At 42.3% G+C, this 19116-nt stretch overlaps 1 protein-coding gene and 1 long non-coding RNA gene across 2 annotated transcripts in view; one reads left to right on the plus strand and one right to left on the minus strand.

The window, feature by feature from the left end:
• LOC126961459 (uncharacterized) overlaps nucleotides 1–17876 on the minus strand; it is a 44162-nt gene extending 26286 nt beyond the window's left edge. Inside the window, exon 1 of the long non-coding RNA XR_007728306.1 lies at nucleotides 17814–17876. This is a non-coding gene — a long non-coding RNA (uncharacterized LOC126961459). The remainder of the gene's footprint in view (nucleotides 1–17813) is intronic.
• On the plus strand, nucleotides 8853–11125 carry LOC126961450 (regulator of chromosome condensation-like). Its single transcript, XM_050801870.1, has one exon. It carries the CDS (start codon nucleotides 8878–8880, stop codon nucleotides 10141–10143), a length of 1266 nt encoding a protein of 421 aa, XP_050657827.1. The 5' UTR covers nucleotides 8853–8877; the 3' UTR covers nucleotides 10144–11125.
• Nucleotides 17877–19116: the final 1240 nt, after the last annotated feature.

The following is a 19116-nucleotide window of genomic DNA, read 5'->3' on the forward strand; positions in this document are numbered from 1 at the left end:
ATTTTTTGTCGTCTTTTCTGATGGAAACCTTTTACGTGATCTGGGTAAAACTTTGGCTCTGTTGCATACACTGCAAATATTTTCTCCCACTCTCCGTTCATCATGTAGTCTTTAGGCTCGTGACTTGTTTGATTTCTGTGAGCTATCTGAGAAGTCCTTTCTACTTAAAGGTGATACATATACCTAGAAGTTTTAAACATCCTTTTATAGTTTGGGTTTTGTATATATCTTTAATCAGCTGCACATTGTTTTATTGTTTGAATAGTTTGTTGAGAGGATATAAACTATTGTTTTCCTAATGTCTAGAAAGTTGCTCCAACCCTGTTTGTTGAAAAATCTGTCCATACCTCCAATGCTTTGAGAGTAAACTTTCATTATCCACTAAGTTCTCATATATACATGAGTCAGTCTCTGGACTCTATTTTATTCCATTAATCTGTTTATTCCCAGGACAGTAATATGCTGCTAAATTATTATATCTTTACACAGTATCTTGATATTGTGTCGATTAAGTCCCTCTTCTTTTTTTCTTTCAAAATGATATCTTGACTGTTTTTCCATGTTTATTCTTCCACTTGAAATTTAAAGTCATCTTGTCAAGTTCCTCGAAACACTTTATAGGGACCTGGACTTGTAGTCAAGTAAATTTATGAATTACTTTGCAGAAAATAAACTCCTTGCAATATTGAGCCATGCCATCCATGAAATGATTATAGTCTACATTTACTTAGGTGTTTTCTTTTGTCCTTAATAAGGTTTTGCAGTTTTCCCCACAAGAGTGTTCTACATTTGTGGCTAGGTTTATTTCTTTGTACTTTATACTTTTTATTGCGATTGACATCAACATTTTTAATCTGTTTTATTTTCAAATCGACTTTTGGCTCCATTTAAACTTTTTTGTCTCTCTTCCTAGTTGGCTCAACTACTCTGGCTCAGTAACTCCAAATCTTAAGAAGTAAATCTGATTGCTTAGAGTAGTGGACACTTTGCTATGTTTTCAAACACATTTAAGTTTTATTGGTTAAATGTAAAAGTATGCAAAACAAGACATAAAATAGAATCGCGTTAGTGAAATATAATAAGAACCTTAACAATGTGTGAGTTGGTATATACATAGAAAATAATCTGAATGAAGGAATATAAACCAAACTGACCATTAGGTCATCTTTGGGGTTATGATAAACTTTAGTCACAACTAAAAGAACTAGAGAGCCAAGAACAAACCAACCATAAAGCTAGCAGAAGACAAGAAATAATCAGAATCAGAGCTGCATTAAAGGAGATTGAGACACACAAAAAAAATTCAAAAGATCAATGAGTCCAGAAGTTGGTTTCTTGAAAAAATTAATAAAATAGATAGACTGCTAGCTAGACTAATAAAGAAGAAAAGATACAAATAAACACAATTAGAAATGACAAAAGGGATATTACCACTGACTCCACAAAAATACAAATAACTATCAGAGAATATCATGAACGCCTCTATACACACAAACCAGAAAATCCAGAAGAAATTGATACATTTCTGGATATATACACCCTCTCAAGACTGAAGCAGAAAGAAATTGAATCCTTGAACAGACCAAAAATGAGCTCTGAAATTGAATCAATAATAAATAGCCTAACCACCGCTCCCCCCAAAAAAGCCCTAGACCAGACAGATTACCTGCTGAATTCTATTAGATGTACAAAGAAGAGCTGGTACCATTCCTACTGAAACTACTCAAAAAAATTGAGGGACAGGGACTCCTTTCTAACTCATTCTGTGAAGCCAGCATCATTCTGATACCAAAACGTGGCAGAGACACAACAACAAAGACAAAAATTTCAAGCCAATATTCTTGATAAACATTGATACAAAAATCCTCAACAAAATATGGGCAAACTAGATCCAGGAGCACATCAAAAAGCTAATCCACCAGTTCAAGTAGGCTTTATCCCTGGAATGAAAGGTTGGCTGAACATACACAAATCAGTAAATGTGATTAATTACATAAACAGAACTAAAGACAGAAATCACATGATCATCTAAATAGATGCAGAAATGGCTTTCAATAAAATTCAACACTTCTTCTGGTTAATAACTCTCAATAAACTAGATATTGAAGGAACACACCTCAAAATAATAAGAGCCAATCTATGACAAACCCACAGCCAATATCATACTGAATGACAAAATCTGGAAGCATTCCCCCTGAGAACCAGAACATGACAAGGATGCCCACTCTCACCAATCCTATTCAACATAGTATTGGAAGTTCTAGCCAGAGTGATCAGGCAAGGGAAAGAGATAAAGGGCATCCACATAGGAAGAGAGGAAGTCAAATTATCCCTATTTGTAGACAACATGATTCAATATCTAGAAAACCCCACAGTCTCAGCCCAAAAGCTCTTTAAGCAGATAAAAAACTTCAGCAACCTCTCAGGATATAAAATCAACATACAAAAATCACTAGCATTTCTATACACCAACAACAGTCAAGCTGAGAGCCAAATGAGGAATGCAATCCCATTCACAATCACCACAAAAAGAATAAAATACCTAGGAATACAGCTAACTAGGGAGGTGAAAGACCTGGACAAGGAGAACTACAAAACACCACTCAAAGACATCAGAGATAACACAAACAAATGGAAAGACGTTCCATGCTCATGAATAGGAAGGGTCAATATTCTTAAAATAAAATTGCCGCACTCCCCCAAAACAACATATAGATTCAATGCTATTCCTATCAAACTACTAATGACATTCTTCACAGAATTAGAAAAAACTATTTTAAAATTCATATAAAACCAAAAAAAGAGCCCACATAGCTAAGGCAATCCTAACCAAAAAGAGCAAAGCTGGAGGCATCACCCTACCTGACTTCAAACTATACTACAGGGCTACAGCAACCAAAACAGCATGGTACTGGCATAGCCCTGTGGGGTAATGATTCATGATACATGTACTCTATACTGAAAATTTTCATAAAAAATAATAAAGAGGGAAGAGAAAAAGAATGATTAAGAAAATCTGGTGAAAATGTAAACAACTTGAAGAAGATGGTATATGGAAATGTTACACTTTCTTTGCAACTTCTCCATAAATTTAAAATTATTTCACAATAAAAATATTTTAAATACTCTGAAAAGAAACACTTTAAGTTTCTACAGTATTTATTACAGTATTATAATGTTCTTTTGCCCCCAAAGAATGTCTTCTGTAATTAAAAAATTAATAAAATATTTTACATTTTTACAGGTTTATTGAAAAACATAATTTGCAACAGATAAACTACTTATTTAAAGTGCACAGTTTGAAAAACACATTCATAATAAAGAACATTTCGAACATTTTCATCACATCCAAAAGTTTTTGTGCTCCTTTGTAATTTTTTCCTCTCAGTCACCTAACCTGCCTTGATCTGCTTTCTGTAAGAAAAGAAAGGAACAGTCTTATTTCTGAAGACAAAGGGTCACAGAGAAGATTCTGAACAAATAGGCCTTGTTCAGTTTCCTCCAGTTTACTACCATTAGGCCGGGTGTGGGGGCTCACACCTGTAATCCCAGCACTTTGGGAGGCCAAGGTGGGCAGATCACCTGAGCTCAGGAGTTGGAGACCAGTTTGGCAAACATGGCAAAACCCAGTCATCTATACTAAAACTACAAAAATTAGTTGAGTGTGGTGGTGCACACCCGCAATCCCAGCCACTCAAGAGACTGAGGCAGGAGAATTGCTTGAACCCTGGGTTGCAGTGAGCCAAGACTGAGCCACTGCACTCTGGCGTGGGTGACAGAGCAAGACTCCATCACAAAACAAAACAAACAAACAACAAGAACAAAACACGGTATCCAGTTTATTACCATTAGATCATACCCTTTTTGTTCTATTATATGTCTCCACAACTGTCCACTCTTCATCAAACCTACTATTAAAAAAACACTAAAGTTTAACTGTTTCTTTAGACTTTCATTTCCTTATGTAAACATATTAAATATTATTAATATTATATTAATAAAATTAATATTATAATCAACTGATTCATTGGCCAAGTGATGGCCAATGGAGATTCATTGGCCAATCTCCAGCCCCCATACCCTGGAGGTTGGGAGGTCGGGTTGATGTCATGTGGTTCGAAGCCCCAACCCTCTAATCACATAGTTGGTCTTTCTGATGACTAGCTCCCTCTTGAATCATCTTGTTAGCATAAATACAGGCACGTTTCATTGGGTTTGTGGATAACAAAGACACTCCTATCACTCATGGTATGCCAAGGGTTTTATTTATTTACTTTTTAATTCTTTTTTGAATTTTTATTTTTGAAGAGAGACAAGGTCTCACTCTGTTGCTCAGGCTGAAGTGCAGTGGCATGATTATAGCTCATTGCAGCCTTAAAGTCCTGGGCTCAAGTAGTCCTCTTGTCTCAGCCTCCTGAGTAGCTAGGACTCCAGGCATGCACCACCACACCTCGCTAATTTTTAGATTTCTTTTGCAGACACAAAATCTTGCTATGTTGCCCTGGCTAGTCTTGAACTCCTGGCCTCAAGTGATCCTGCTACCTCAGCCTCTCCAGGGGGTTTTAGAAATTCTATTCCAGGAACCTGAGATAAAGACCAGACAAATTATTTACTCTAAAACACCAGCCTAGATGCCACCTCTTTCTTTTTTTTTTTTTCAGAGTCTCACTCTGTCGCCCAGGCTGGAGTGCAGTGGCACAATCTCCGCTCACTGCAACCTCCGCCTCCCAGGTTCAAGTGATTCTCCTGCCTCGGCCTCCCGAGTAGCTGGGACTACAGGCATGTGCTATCACGCCCGGCTAATTTTTTGTATTTTTAGTAGAGACGGGGTTTCACGTGTTAACCAGGTTGGCCTCGATCTCCTGACCTCGTGATCTGCCTGCCTGGGCCTCCCAAAGTGCTGGGATTACAGGCATGAGTCACTGTGCCCAGCCGAGGCCACCTCTTTCTCCTCAGGGTCTCCTGGGACTCCCTTTCAGATTTCATTTCTCCCTTGCATGCTCCAATAGTGCAATCATAGAACTTACCATGTTTTACTATTTATAATAGTTAGTCATGGGCACACCCTTCTTCCCTACAGGCTGCAAGCTCTGAGGGCAGAGAATATCACTTATTAATATTAATCTTTCTAGGTCTCTCAGTGCCAACACAGTTTCACTGTGTTTTTTGTTTGTTTGTTTGTTTTTTCTTTGAGATAGAGTCACGCTCTGTCTTCCAGACTGGAGTACAGTGGCATGATCTTGGCCCACTGCAAACTCTGCCTCTTGGGTTCAAGTGATTCTCTTGCCTTAGCCTCCTGAGTAGCTGGGATTACAGGTCTGCGCCACCACCCCTGGCTACTTTTTTTTTTTCATTTTTAGTAGAGGAAGGGTTTCACTATGTTGACCAGGCTGATCTCGAACTCCTGACCTCAGGTGATCCGCCTGCCTCCCAAAGTGCTGGGATTACAGATGTGAGCCACCCCACCCAGGCAGTGTTTTTTTGTTTTTGTTTTTGTTTTTCCGAGACGGAGTCTCACTCTGTCACCCAGGCTGGAGTGCAGTGGCATGATCTTAGCTCACTGCAACCTCCACCTCCTGGGTTCAAGTGATTCTCCTGCCTCAGTCTCCTGAGTAGCTAGGATTACAGGCATGCGCCAACACGCCCGGCTAATTTTTATATTTTCAGTAGAGACTGGGTTTTGCCATGATGGCCAGGCTTCTCTCGAACTGCTGACCTCGTGATCCACCTGCCTTGGCCTCCCAAAGTGCTGGGATTACAGGTGTGAACCACTATGCTTGGCCTCTGAATTTAACTAGGATGCTTCATTTTTCTCAGAAGACTTCTTCCCCTTTCCCTTTCAATGCAGTCATTCTTTTCTAGTGATCTGACAATAATATAAACCATTATATTCCTGAGGGTTTATTCAGTGTGGATACAACTTATAAAATCATAGTTTATCAATTAGTAATTAGACCTGCCTTCAACTGCTTTAAATCAATGTAGCTGAAGCAGTTCTTTTTTTTTTTTTTTTTTTTTTTTTTTAAGGGGACAGCATCACAGTAGTGTCATTTCATTTCAGAGCTTTTTGAGCTTTTCTTAATTCTCCAATTTTGGGTAGCCCATCATTGAAGCCTTTTGGACAAATTCCTAGATTTCTTGCAAAGAATCACTAGTTTAAAAAAAAACATTCTATATAGGGTGCATGGATTCTGCCATCCTTTCTTTACTTTCTTTCATTGAAAATCTAATAAGATACTGCTTTTTGAATGTTAACAAATTTGAGCTCGGAGGAATCTCCAGAGCAACCACTTCCCATACCTCTCCTAATTACGTGTGAGGTGATTTTTGAGGTGTAGGGTTGCAATGCGGTTTAGTGAGGAGAGTGCTGATGCAGAGTGGAAATTTTGGGGTTCTAGTCCCTATTTCTCCTATTTGGTAGCTTTATGATTTGGTGCGGGGCATCAGTCAACAAATATTTATTGAGCACCTATAGTGTGGGAAGCCATGTGGGAATGCAGTTGTAACCAGGACAGACCTAGAAGCTTACGGTCTAGTGAGGATGGCAGATGTTGGAAGTAACTACAGGTAGAAGTGCTGAATTCAAGCGTGTTATTGGAGCTTAGAACAGAGACCTAATCTAACCTTCTGGGTTGTGGAAGATTTGTGGGCTCCTGGGAATTTTGCCTTAGAGCATTGCTGAGTGGGGATTGGAAGTTGGTGTCAGGTTGCTTTTACTTCAGTTTATACAAAACTCATAAACGAGCAGTGGAAGAACATTGTAAGATCAAGGACACAGGTTAGTCGATGTGGCTCTCCTCTGCCTCCTTGTTCCTCAGGAGCCAACCCGAGTTTGTATTTCAACACAACTAGCATGAAGTGAAGAACCCATCCAACCAGAAGCGTCAGTCAAGGTGATGCCTAGCTTTCTATAGAAGAAAGAAAAAATTGAGACTCCCTTAAAAGTTCTGTAAATGAAGAGCAATGAGTAGGGACTAGTCCTACCAAATACACAAACAGTAAACGCTTGACTCCTGTGCAGAACCGGTAGTTCACGCCTGTAATCTCAGCACTTTGGGAGGCTGAGGTGGGCTGATCACCTGAAGTCAGGAGTTCAAGACCAGCCTGGCCAACATGGTGAAACCCCATCTCTACTAAAAATACAAAAAAATTAGCCAGGCATGGTGGCATGTGCCTGTAATCCCAGCTACTCAGGAGGGTGAGGCAGGAGAATCACTTGAACCCGGGAGGCAGAGGTTGCAGTGAACCAAGATCATGCCACTATACTCCAGCCTAGGCAACAAGAGCGAAAATGCTGTCTCAAAAAACACAAAAACAAAAAAAACCTCTTGACTTTTGATCACTGAAACCACAAATTAACAGTGCATGAATACTAGTCGGAACAGACTGCTGGAGCATGATAGTTTCAAAAGTTTGTTAATGTGTTTGGGTGAGGCTGTGGGGAAACAGACACTCTCAAACACTAGTGGTGGGAGGATAAGTTGTCAGCCTTAAGAAGGGCCATTTGGCAGTGCTACGAAAATCACAAATACATAATGTCTTTTTTCAACTTTTCTTTTAGGTTCAGGGGTACGTGTGTGCAGGTTTGTTATATAGGTAAATTGCATGTCACTGGGGTTTGATGCAAAGAATAATTCATTGCCCAAGTAATAAGCCTAGTAGTTTTCCGATCTTCACCCTCCTCCCGCCTTCCATCCTCAAGTAGGCCCTGGTGTCTGTTGTGCTCTGCTTTGTGTCCATGTGTACTCAGTTTTTAGCTCCCACTTGTAAGTGAGAATGTGCAGTATTTGGTTTTCTGTTCCTGCATTAGTTTGCTTAGGATAATGGCCTCCAGCTCCATCCATATTGCTGCAAAGGACATGATCTTGTTCTTTTTTATGGCTGTGTAGTATTCCATGGTGTATATGTAGCACAGCAAATACATGTATCTTGTTCCCTGACAATTTCATTCTAGAATTTTATTCTAGAGTAATGCCAGTGTGTGTGGATATGTCTGTGTATTTATATACACAATTATATACATACACACATATGTGTATATTTATATATAATATAACGGCATATATTGATGTTTTATTTATTTATTTATTTTTGAAACAGATTTCCGTTCGTTGCCCAGGCTGGAGTGCAATGGTGCAATTCTGGCTCACCGCAACCTCTGCCTCCTGGGTTCAAGCGATTCTCTTGCCTCAGCCTCCTGAATAGCTAGGATTACAGGCATGTGCCACCACGCCCGGCTAATGTTTTGTATTTTTAGCAGAGACAGAGTTTCTCCACGTTGGTCAGCCTGGTCTCGAATTCCCGACCTCAGGTAGTCCGCCCGCCTCGGCCTCCCATAGTGCTGGGATTACAGGCATGAGCCACCATGCCAGGCTTATTAATGTTTTTTATTGCCACGTTATTTGTAGTAGCGGAAGATTGATTGGAAACAATCCAAATGTCCATCAAAAGGGAATAAGTAAATAAATGATGATACATTTATACAATGGCTACTTTATAAGTGTAAAAAGGAGTAAGTAGGTTCTTTGTGTGTTAACGGGGAACAATTTCCAAAGCATATGGCTAGGGGAAAAGAAGCAAGGTACAGCAAAGTACGGATTATGGTATCAATCATTTTTAAAAGGAGGGGAAAGAAAAAAATATGTATCTCTGTTTGTTCCTATATGCATAAAGTTTCTCTGAAACAAACAAAAAACCAACAAGAACTAAGTGTGTACAGTGGGAGAAAAGGGATTGGGGGATTTGGTTTGTTTTGGTGTTTGAATCACATAACTGTATTACCTATTCAAAAAATTAAGTAAAATATCTATGCCCAATTGTGCTAAAGCTATTAAGAAAATATGGAAATGGTGGCCGACGTGCACCGAGGACAGGAAGATGTCACCCAAGCGCATAGCTAAAAGAAGGTCCCCCCCAGCAGATGCCATCCCCAAAAGCAAGAAGGTGAAGGTCTCACACAGCTCCCACAGCACAGAACCCGGCTTGGTGCTGACACTAGGCCAGGGCGATGTGGGCCAGCTGGGGCTGGGTGAGAATGTGATGGAGAGGAAGAAGCCGGCCCTGGTATCCATTCCAGAGGATGTTGTGCAGGCTGAGGCTGGGGGCATGCACACCGTGTGTCTAAGCAAAAGTGGCCAGGTCTATTCCTTCGGCTGCAATGATGAGGGTGCCCTGGGAAGGGACACATCAGTGGAGGGCTCGGAGATGATCCCTGGGAAAGTGGAGCTGCAAGAGAAGGTGGTACAGGTGTCAGCAGGAGACAGTCACACAGCAGCCCTCACCGAGGATGGCCGTGTCTTCCTCTGGGGCTCCTTCCGGGACAATAACGGTGTGATTGGGCTGTTGGAGCCCATGAAGAAGAGCATGGTGCCAGTGCAGGTGCAGCTGGACATGCCTGTGGTAAAGGTGGCCTCAGGAAACGACCACTTGGTGATGCTGACAGCTGGTGGTGACCTCTACACCTTGGGCTGCGGGGAACAGGGCCAGCTAGGCCGTGTGCCTGAGTTTTTTGCCAACCGTGGTGGCCGGCAAGGTCTTGAACGACTCCTGGTCCCCAAGTGTGTGATGCTGAAATCCAAGGGAAGCCGGGGCCACGTGAGATTCCAGGATGCCTTTTGTGGTGCCTATTTCACCTTTGCCATCTCCCACGAGGGCCACGTGTACGGCTTTGGCCTCTCCAACTACCATCAGCTTGGAACTCCGGGCACAGAATCTTGCTTCATACCCCAGAACCTAACATCCTTTAAGAATTCCACCAAGTCCTGGGTGGGCTTCTCTGGTGGCCAGCACCATACAGTCTGCATGGATTCAGAAGGAAAAGCATACAGCCTGGGCCGGGCTGAGTATGGGCAGCTGGGCCTTGGGGAGGGTGCTGAGGAGAAGAGCATACCCACCCTCATCTCCAGGCTGCCTGCTGTCTCCTCAGTGGCTTGTGGGGCCTCTGTGGGGTATGCTGTGACCAAGGATGGTCGTGTTTTCGCCTGGGGCATGGGCACCAACTACCAGCTGGGCACAGGGCAGGATGAGGACGCCTGGAGCCCTGTGGAGATGACGGGCAAACAGCTGGAGAACCGTGTGGTCTTATCTGTGTCCAGCGGGGGCCAGCATACAGTCTTATTAGTCAAGGACAAGGAACAGAGCTGATGAAGCCTCTGAGGGCCTGGCTTCTGTCCCACTCAACCTCCCTCACAGAACAGGGAAGCAGTGACAGCTGCAGATGGTAGCGGGCCTCTCCCCAGCCCTGAGCACTATGTCAGCTCCTGCCTTTTCCCATCAGCAGAACAGCATCCTTTTCCTATTTTTCTTCCTCCTCTTTGGAATTCTCCTGGGACCTACAGAATAAAGGAGGGGATGGACAGGGGATTTTCAGAAGGAACATGGCTCGTTCCAGAGCTATATGGTTAGACGTTTCTCCCCTTTTCCCTACCTTCCATGGTCCTGGTTGGCCCGGGTTTTACCTACTAGAAAACCAAAACCTCCCCCCTGGGGTTTGGTGCCCACTCTCTGAGAAGTTGGGCTCCATCAAGCCCCATTCTAGTCATGTGCCCCTTTCCTGTCCCTAACAGTCTACAGGCAAACAAATGGTATAGTCATAAGACCCGTCTGTCATGGACCCACGCCCAGAGGAACGTGCAGAAGAAGCAGAGCTGCATGGCTGTGGGCAACTGTAAGCCAAATATTTGGCTCGGAACAGGTGTCCATGGGACAAAAAAGAATGATCCTCCACTTGACCAAGAGAAAAATGATTCTCCCAGAAGCACAAAGCATACTCTTGCCCCTCAGGCATTGCCTTTGTCCATCGCACCCATCCATTCGTCTTTACCTGCAGCCAAGGGCCTGGAATCGCAAAGAGAAGCCATGCTGGGCTGGGCAGAGCAGAGCAGGGTGTGGGGTGGGGAGAGAGGGTGGAGGGTTTTATAAACAAACTTAACAGCAATAGTAAAAGGGGAGGGATTGAGGGAAGGACAGAGTGTTGGAGGGCCAGAGACTAGTCCTGGGACAGAAACAGCAACTTGTACAGTGGCTGAGAAAATAGGATATAGTTTTGATTTTTTTAAATTGTAAAATATTTTGGAGGTAGAACAAAATCTTTTAACAGTTTGAATAAATTTAGAGTTTTATTAAAAAAAAAAAAAAAAAAAAAAAGAGAAAAGAAAATATGGAAATGTAATTTACCCTTGCCCTAGCATTTGCATTCTGGAATTGCTTCATTGTAAGCCATGTATTTTCAAACATATGAGAGTCTACCTTTCCAAAATTTTTTTAGCTTCTACTGAGGAAATGTAGCCACTCACAGATCCATTTTGTAGCCCCTGTAGCACATGTCCTCTTAATTTTCCAGAAGGAGAAACTGATATCAATGCTTCCTCATGAATGTGGCCCATCCAGTTGGAGACAACTAAAGGAATGAGGCCAGGCGCGGTGGCTCACGTTTGTAATCCCAGCACTTTGGGAGGCTGAGGTAGGCAGATCACCTGAGGTCAGGAGTCTGAGACCACCCTGGCCAACATGGCGAAACCCCGTATCTACGAAAAATAAAAAAATTAGCCAGGTGTGGTGGTGTGGGCCAGTAGTCCCAACTACTTGGGAGGCTGAGGCAGGAGAATTGCTTGAATCCAGGAGGCAGAGGTTGCAGTCAGCTGAGATCACACCACTGCACTCCAGCCTGGGTGACAGAATGAGACTTTGTCTCAAAAATAAAATAAAAAATAAAATAAAATAAAATAAAATAAAATAAATAAAATAAAATAAAATATAAGGGAATCATTTCTGCAAGTGCTGTCCCTCCAGGCGGCACTAACTTGCTTTGCCTGTTTTCTTTCCACTTGCACTGAGGCTGGTGAGGGCTGCTGGAGAAGGTTCCTCAACTTAAGTCTCTTATGCCTCTCAACCATCATAGGCCTGACCACAACTGGGTCCTCAGTGCAGCTTTTCCATTGTTTCTCTAATCAGTTCTTGCTTATTTTCCTCAGGGACTCTTTCAGGCCTTCCCCGCGCTCTTCAAACTGCCACCGCAGTCTTCATAAGCAACTCTGCAATGCCTGGTTCAGAGATGCTCACGTTGGAGTGCTAGTTAAGCTACCTCCCCTGAATGCAGCCAGTCCTTGACACTTGGCCATTCTGAGGCTGTTCTGCCATTTCCCTTCCTCCTTACGCCCCCTGGGAGGTCTTGCTATAATTTGTCCCTGGCCGTTTAGCATGTCTCAGCTTAAAAGAGCTAGCCGCAAGTGATGAAAGGGGAGAAAATCCTGTGTTCTTGTCTATGGATCACGTTCATAAAAATTGAGTGTTTATTTCTTGTTTGTGTGTTCAAAGCATGGAGAGAGAACCTGAATATCTCCAGGAGTAGAAAGTTATGTAAATAAAAGAAACTGGGTGGTGCAGTTGGGAGTGCTGGGACTGCAGAGTGTGGCATTGGTCTCTCTGCTTCTCATAACAAGAACACCCACTACCCAGGCTGCTGATTGGCATAAGTGGAGAAAAACGTCCCCGGGATGGTCTGGTTTTCCCATTTTTCAAGAGCAGCCCAAATGCAATTTTTTTTTTTTTTTTTTGGTGAAATTTTTGAATTCTTAAGATTCTTTGTGGGCCAAACTGAAATATCCTCAGGTGGATCTGACCTGCAGTTTCCAACCTCTGATTCTAGCCATCTCCTCATCCTTGACAAACTTGAAAACCTTGTCATAATTCAAATGTTTAAATAGCCGTTGGTGTGAAATCCTGTAAGATATTTTTCAAGCTAAATATATGATATATATTCTTTTGCTAGTGTCTTCAAGATAACTTTTACAATTCTAAAGAGATGAAATGTATTTTATAGAAACAATATTGCCCTTGCTTTAATAGGACATGATGCCTTATTTTTTAAGTATTTAAGCATTTTCAAAAGCATTTCAAAAAATTGCCTTCGGTAGCAAACAAACCTTGGGAAGATTTACAAACTTTCAATATAAAACGGCTTGTAAAAGAAGAATATGCTTAGATTTTGGTTTAAGAAATGCCTGTTTTGCTCAAATTCACTAATGCAAACAAACACAAAGCAAGAATCAAATCACTGTGTGGAGGTATCTGAGTGATAGATACTTTTTCTATGAAAATTCCAGCTAAATGTTTTACAGACCTTTAAATTGTCCTGAATCTAATGCCTTTTGAAACATAGTCAAAATCATGCAATAGTGGGCTATGAGAGATAAACCATTGAAATCATGTAATGCAACTCATCTATTTTACGACCCAGAAAAGTAAAGTCCCGATGGAGAAAATATTTTTATCAAAATGGCAGAGTATAGTGCTAGGGCCGGGGCTGGAATTGGATTAGAACACAGGTCTCCTGCCTCTTTGTCAATAGCCACCTCCTTACGCATCTGTGTTTAGCATATTTTTATTTTTATTTATTTTTATTTTATTTTGAGACAGGATCTCACTCTGTCACCCAAGCTGGAGGGCAGTGGCATGATCTCAGCTCATTACAATCTCCACCTCCCAGGTTCAAGCGATTCTTGTGCCTCAGCCTCCCTAATAGCTGGGATTACAGGTGCCCGCCAACACACCCAGCTAATTTTTGTATTTGTAGTAAAAACAGCGTTTCACCATGTTGGCCAGGCTGGTCTCAAACTCCTGACCTCAGGTGGTTTGCCCACCTCTGCCTCCCAAAGTGCTGGGATTATAGGTGTGAGCCACCTCGCATGGCCCACATCTATGTTTATATAATACATAAGCTTATGCCATTAATAATTTTTGGAAAGTGGTTGATTGAGATATAAACATTACTGTCCCTGGATGGTTCTGTCTAAATTTCTGGATACAAACCAAAGATGTTGGGGTCTCCTAATTCGTGTTGTCTAGGAGTAAGAACAACAGAAAGAAGCCGTGGTTCTGGCAATTCTCCAGTCCTCTCTGCTCTGTAAACCATTGAACAGAAAGCAGATACTTTTATAAGAATGACGTCAGAGTTCCTCAGTCAAAATGATTTTCATTTCCAGCCCTTCTTGTGCCCAGGATGAGTTTCCTGTAATGCTCTGGGTTTGTGCTGTGCTGTCCTGTGCCCTCAGTAAAGGATTACACAGAGCTGAACTGCATGCCTTTAAGGGCACTGTGACATGGAAGAGAAGCTGAAATTGGTTCAGAAGCACTGTGTGGTAATGCCAGTCAAGTACCTTCTTTGTCCCAGAAAATTACTAGTTTCATGAGAGAAAGTGGAAAGGGCATAACCTTCCAATGGGTTCACCTTGCCTGCTGCCTAGGCAGAGCTGATTTATCAAGACAGGGGAATTGCAATGAAATAGTAATCAAGACAGAGCTGGCTGTGCTGGAGCCTGGAGTTTTATTGTTACTCAATCAGTCTGCCCGACCATTCGGGGATCAGAGTTTTTAAAGATAATTTGGCAGGCAGGGGCTTGGGAAGTGGGGAGTGCCGATTGGTCAGGTTGGAGATGAAATCATAAGGGATGGAAGCGAGTTTTTCTTGGTTCTGTTCCTGGGTGCGATGGCAGAACTGGTTGCGCCACATTACTGGTCTGGGTGGTGTCAGCTGATCCATCCAGTGCAGGGTGTGCAAAATATCTCAAGCACTGATGCTAGGTTTTATGATAGTGATGTTACCCCAAGGACCAATTTGGGAAGGTTCAGGCTCTTGGAGCCAGAGGCTGCGTGACCCCTAAACTGTAATTTCTAAGCTAATTTGTTAGTCCTGCAAAGGCAGACTTGACCCCAGACAAGAAGGGAGTGTTTTCCGGAAAGGTCTGTTATCAATTTTGTTTCAGAGTCAAACCGTAAACTGAATTCCTTCCCAAAGTTATTTTGGCCTACACCCAGGAATGAACCAGGACCTCTTAAGGGTTAGAAGCAAGATGGAGTCTGTTAGGTCTGATTTCTTTCAGCGTCGTAATTTCCTTAGTTATAATTTGGCAAAGGCGGTTTCAAGAGGATGAAATGTTAGAAGTATAATAATGTTTTTTTTGTTGTTGTTGTTAAAGTTAGCAAATCCCTTAGGCTCATGTGAGATAATAACTAGCTAAGGTGCAGGTAAACCATGACTGTTTAGAGGCACTGAGAGGAAAAGTTTGGGGTATAGTTTTCCTTACTGGATGTGGGTGACTATTTTCCTCTCATGTCTCAGTCTCTTCATCTCTCAAGCTCACTCTTCCACCCGCAAAAGATGTATCTTAATTTCCGTTAGGCAGCTGATAAAAAGAAAAATTTCAGCCGAATTAAATTTAAAGGAGTTTAATTGAGCAACCACCCATTCGCACATCCTGCAGCCGGTAGAATCACAGTAGATTCAGAGAGACTCCAGCACGCCACGTGGTGGAAGAAGATCTATAGACAAAGGGAAATGACGCACAGAAATCGGAAGGGAGGTACAGTCCAGCTGGATTGGTTACAGCTCTGCCTTTGCCTTGTTTGAACACAGTTTGAACGGTCCGCGGTGTTTGAATGGTTGAAGTACGGTGGCTGGGATTGGCCAAGACTCATCTATTGTTACAGACGCATACTCCTAAGTTAGGTTTTCAGCCTTGCCTACCTGTTCAGCTAGATTGCGGTTCATATACAAGGTCTCAAATGTAGAAGTATGGAGTCATTCTCAGGCCATGTTGAGTTGGCTTTAACACAGCTCAAAATGAGTTCATAGGATTCAAGCTTTCTAGTCATCTCCCTTCTTGGAATCTGCATGCTAGCCTGATGACCTGTCCCTTGTCCCCACAGGAGGACTTCAGAGGGTGACCGGTTGCCATCAGTAGCTGTTTCCTATCGGCCTTAGTATTTCCAGATATCTTCTAGTGCTGGGGAGGACTGGCAGATTCTACACAGACCATGGGATATGGAAGACTGAATAATGACCCCCAAAGGCACCCAGGCCCTAATTTCTGGAACCTGTGATTCTTACATCATAAAAGAGACTTTGCGTATGTAATCCAATTAAGTCTTGAGTTAGGGAAATTGCACTGGAATTTCGAGGCGAGCCCTAAATACAATCACAAAAGGAAGGCAGAGGGAGATTTGATTAGACAGAAGAAGTCAACAGGACCACTCCTGCAACATGCTACGCTGCTGACTTTGGAGAATGAGGAAGGGGTCACGCACTGAGGAATGCAGGGGATGGGACTCTAAGAAGCTAGAAAAGGCAAGGAAACAAGATTCTTCCCTACTGTCCCTGGAGTGAGTGTGGCCCTGCTGACACCCAGGAAACTGCTTCCGGGTTTCTGACCTAGGTAACTGTGAGAGTATCCGTTTGTGTTGTTTTAAGCCATGATGTTTGGGGTGATTTGTTACAAAAGCCATAGGGAAATGATGCACAGGATAGCCCAGGTTTTCAGAAATGTTGTCAAAGAAAATTAGAAAAAAAAAAAAAAAACTATTGCAAAAGACAGAATTATAAATTCATAAAGAGTAACTACAAAGAGTTAATGCTAATTAAGTTCTAAAATCTCACTGAAATGGATGATTGAGTTTTTAGAAAAGTACAAATGATCACATTGACCAAAAAGTAGGAAATCTAGACGGCGCTAACATGCTTTGCCTGTTTTTGCATTTGCACGGAGGCTGGTGAGGGCTGCTAGAGGAAATTCCTCCACTTAAGGCTCCCTGTGCCTCTCAACAACTGTGGGCCTGAGTGCAATTGGGTCCTCAGTGCAGCCCTCCCATTTTTTCTCTAATCAGTTCTTGCTTATTTTCCTCAGGGACTATTTCAGGTCTTCTCTGCACTCCTAAAACTCCCCTACACTCCTCACACCTCCTCTACCATCACGTAGTAGATGGGCTTGCCTCCATTTTCACAAAGAAAATAGGAGTCCTCGGATATCTTCAATCTCTTATCCTCCAAACTGCATACATCTTCCTTCCCCCATCATTCCCTTTTCCTCCTCTTATCACAAAGGGCACGTCCCACCTCCTGTTCCAGGTTAATCCTTCTATCTCTGCTCTGGACCCCATCTAACTCTGTCTACTCAGGGATTTTATCAATTGATTGTCTTCTTTTTCTCTTATAAATCCAACCTTTCCCTATTAACTGGCTTCTTCCTGTTAACTTTTAAATATGTCCCCTTCAAACTCAAGTCTTCCCAGCTACCTCTTCCTTTGTTTCACAGGAAATTTCTTAAAAGAAAAATGTTAACTTATTTCCACTTTTTTACTCCTGTTCACTCTTTGCATGAATGTAATGTGGATCCCACTCACCTCATTTTAGTGAAATTGTCCTTGCTGACATCAACAATGAACTTCTTGTGGCTAAATTACTTTCCAAGGCGCAATCCTAAATGTATGTTTATCAGTGGGATTTGACACTGTTGCCCATCGCCTTCTTCACTGATACCCTTTCTTCCCACCTCTATCCCTGCTTGTTCAGTCTCTTTAATGAGCTCCCTTTTGACCATTTTGCAAGCATTTTTTATGATTGCCTTTGGCCTTTTTCTCTTTTTATTCAGTAATAATTTTACAAATGGCATCCTGTTCCTTCACTGCTAAAGTTACTCTCTGCTTATGAGCCTCATATCTTTATTCCCATGCAAGACACCCTCAACCTCAGAGTCATGTGCTCATCTTCGTACTAGAATTTCCTCTAGGTACTCTCAACATCCAGTGGATCAAAGACAGAAGTCATTAACATGTTCATCTTTCTTTACTCCTTACCTTAGTGAATGGTGCCAAACCAATCTAGGTATCCTTATTCTCTTTCTTCCTTAGGAATACATCAAACCATTTCAATGTTCTGTCAAGTTTACTTCCTAAATATGTCTCAAATCTGGGCATCCATAATCTGTCACCTCATCCTCAGTGGCCTGACACTTCTCATTGACTCCATTGGTATCTCTTACCTGGTGTTAAGGGCTAGATGTTTGTGTCTTTCACAAATTCAGATATTGAGGCTTTCACCTCCAATGTGATGGTATTTGGAGATGGGGCCTTTTGGAGGTCATTAGAGTTAGATGAGGTCATGAGGTTGGGGCCTTTATGATGGGATTAGTCCCCTTTTAAGAAGAGACACCAGGGTGCACTCTCTCTCTCTCTCTCTCTCTCTCTCTCTCTCTCTCTCTGCCATATGAAGACACAGGAAGAAGGTAGCCACCTGTAAGTCAGGCAAAGAGCCCTTATCAGTGCCTGAATCTACTGGTACCTTTAAAGGTCTTGGACTTCCCAGCCCCCCAAACGATGAGAAAATAAATTAAGCCATCCAGTCCATAGTATTTTGCTATGGCAGCCTGGGCAGTCTAAGGTACCTGGATTATCAGAATTGCTTCCTAATAGAACATACCCATTTCCTTTCACACTAGCCAGAGTTATCTTAAACATATATCTGATCATGCTGCTCCCCTTTTATAAAGCATTTGGAGGACACCTTACTCTTAGGATAACGTCCACAATTCCTTAACCTTTCTTACAAAGCTATGCATCATTTGCCTTCTCCTCTTACTACCTTCCTGTGCCACCCACCACCTCTAGGTCCAGTTTTGTTGCCCTTCTTTTGACTTCTTGGCCATGTCATTCTCTCTTTTCTTACCAGGATGACATGCATACTATTCCTTCTTTTTTTCCCTTATTAAATACTTCTCATCCTTCTCTGAAGGGCAACATGGGGAATTGATGAAAAGCATGAGCTCTGGAGTTCACCCTTCCTTGGCTTGAACCATGACTTGGCCACTTACTGGCTGTGTAATTTAGGGTAAGTCACTTAATTTTTCCGTGCCTCAGTTTCCTCATCTGTAAAATGAACATAATAGTGTCTACCTCATAGGATTTGTGAACCACAAAAATCTGAGACAGGTCTCAGTTAATTTAAAAATTTAGAAAGTTTATTTTGCCAAAGTTGAAGACACATGTCCATGATACAGCCTCAGGTGGTCCTAACAACGTATGCCCGAGGTAGCCAGAGCACAGTTTGGTTTTATACATTCTAGAGAGACATGAGACATCAATCGACATATCCAAGATGAACATTGGTTCAGTCTGGAAAGGTGGGACAGCACTAAGAAAAGGCAGGAAGACTTGAAATGGGGGCGGAGGGGGCGCTTCCAGGTCATAGGTAGATAAAAGACAAATGGTTGGTTTGAGTTTCTGATTAGCCTTTCCAAAGGAGGCAATCAGATACACATTTATCTCAGTGAGCAGAGGGTGACTTTC

Source organism: Macaca thibetana, chromosome 8, assembly GCF_024542745.1.
Source record: "Macaca thibetana thibetana isolate TM-01 chromosome 8, ASM2454274v1, whole genome shotgun sequence".
In the NCBI taxonomy this organism is placed as follows: Eukaryota; Metazoa; Chordata; class Mammalia; order Primates; family Cercopithecidae; genus Macaca; species Macaca thibetana.

What these genes read in the sequence shown, in the direction of transcription:
- LOC126961450 (XM_050801870.1), top strand. Translation starts at nt 8,878, where the DNA reads ATGTCACCCAAGCGCATAGCTAAAAGAAGGTCCCCCCCAGCAGATGCC.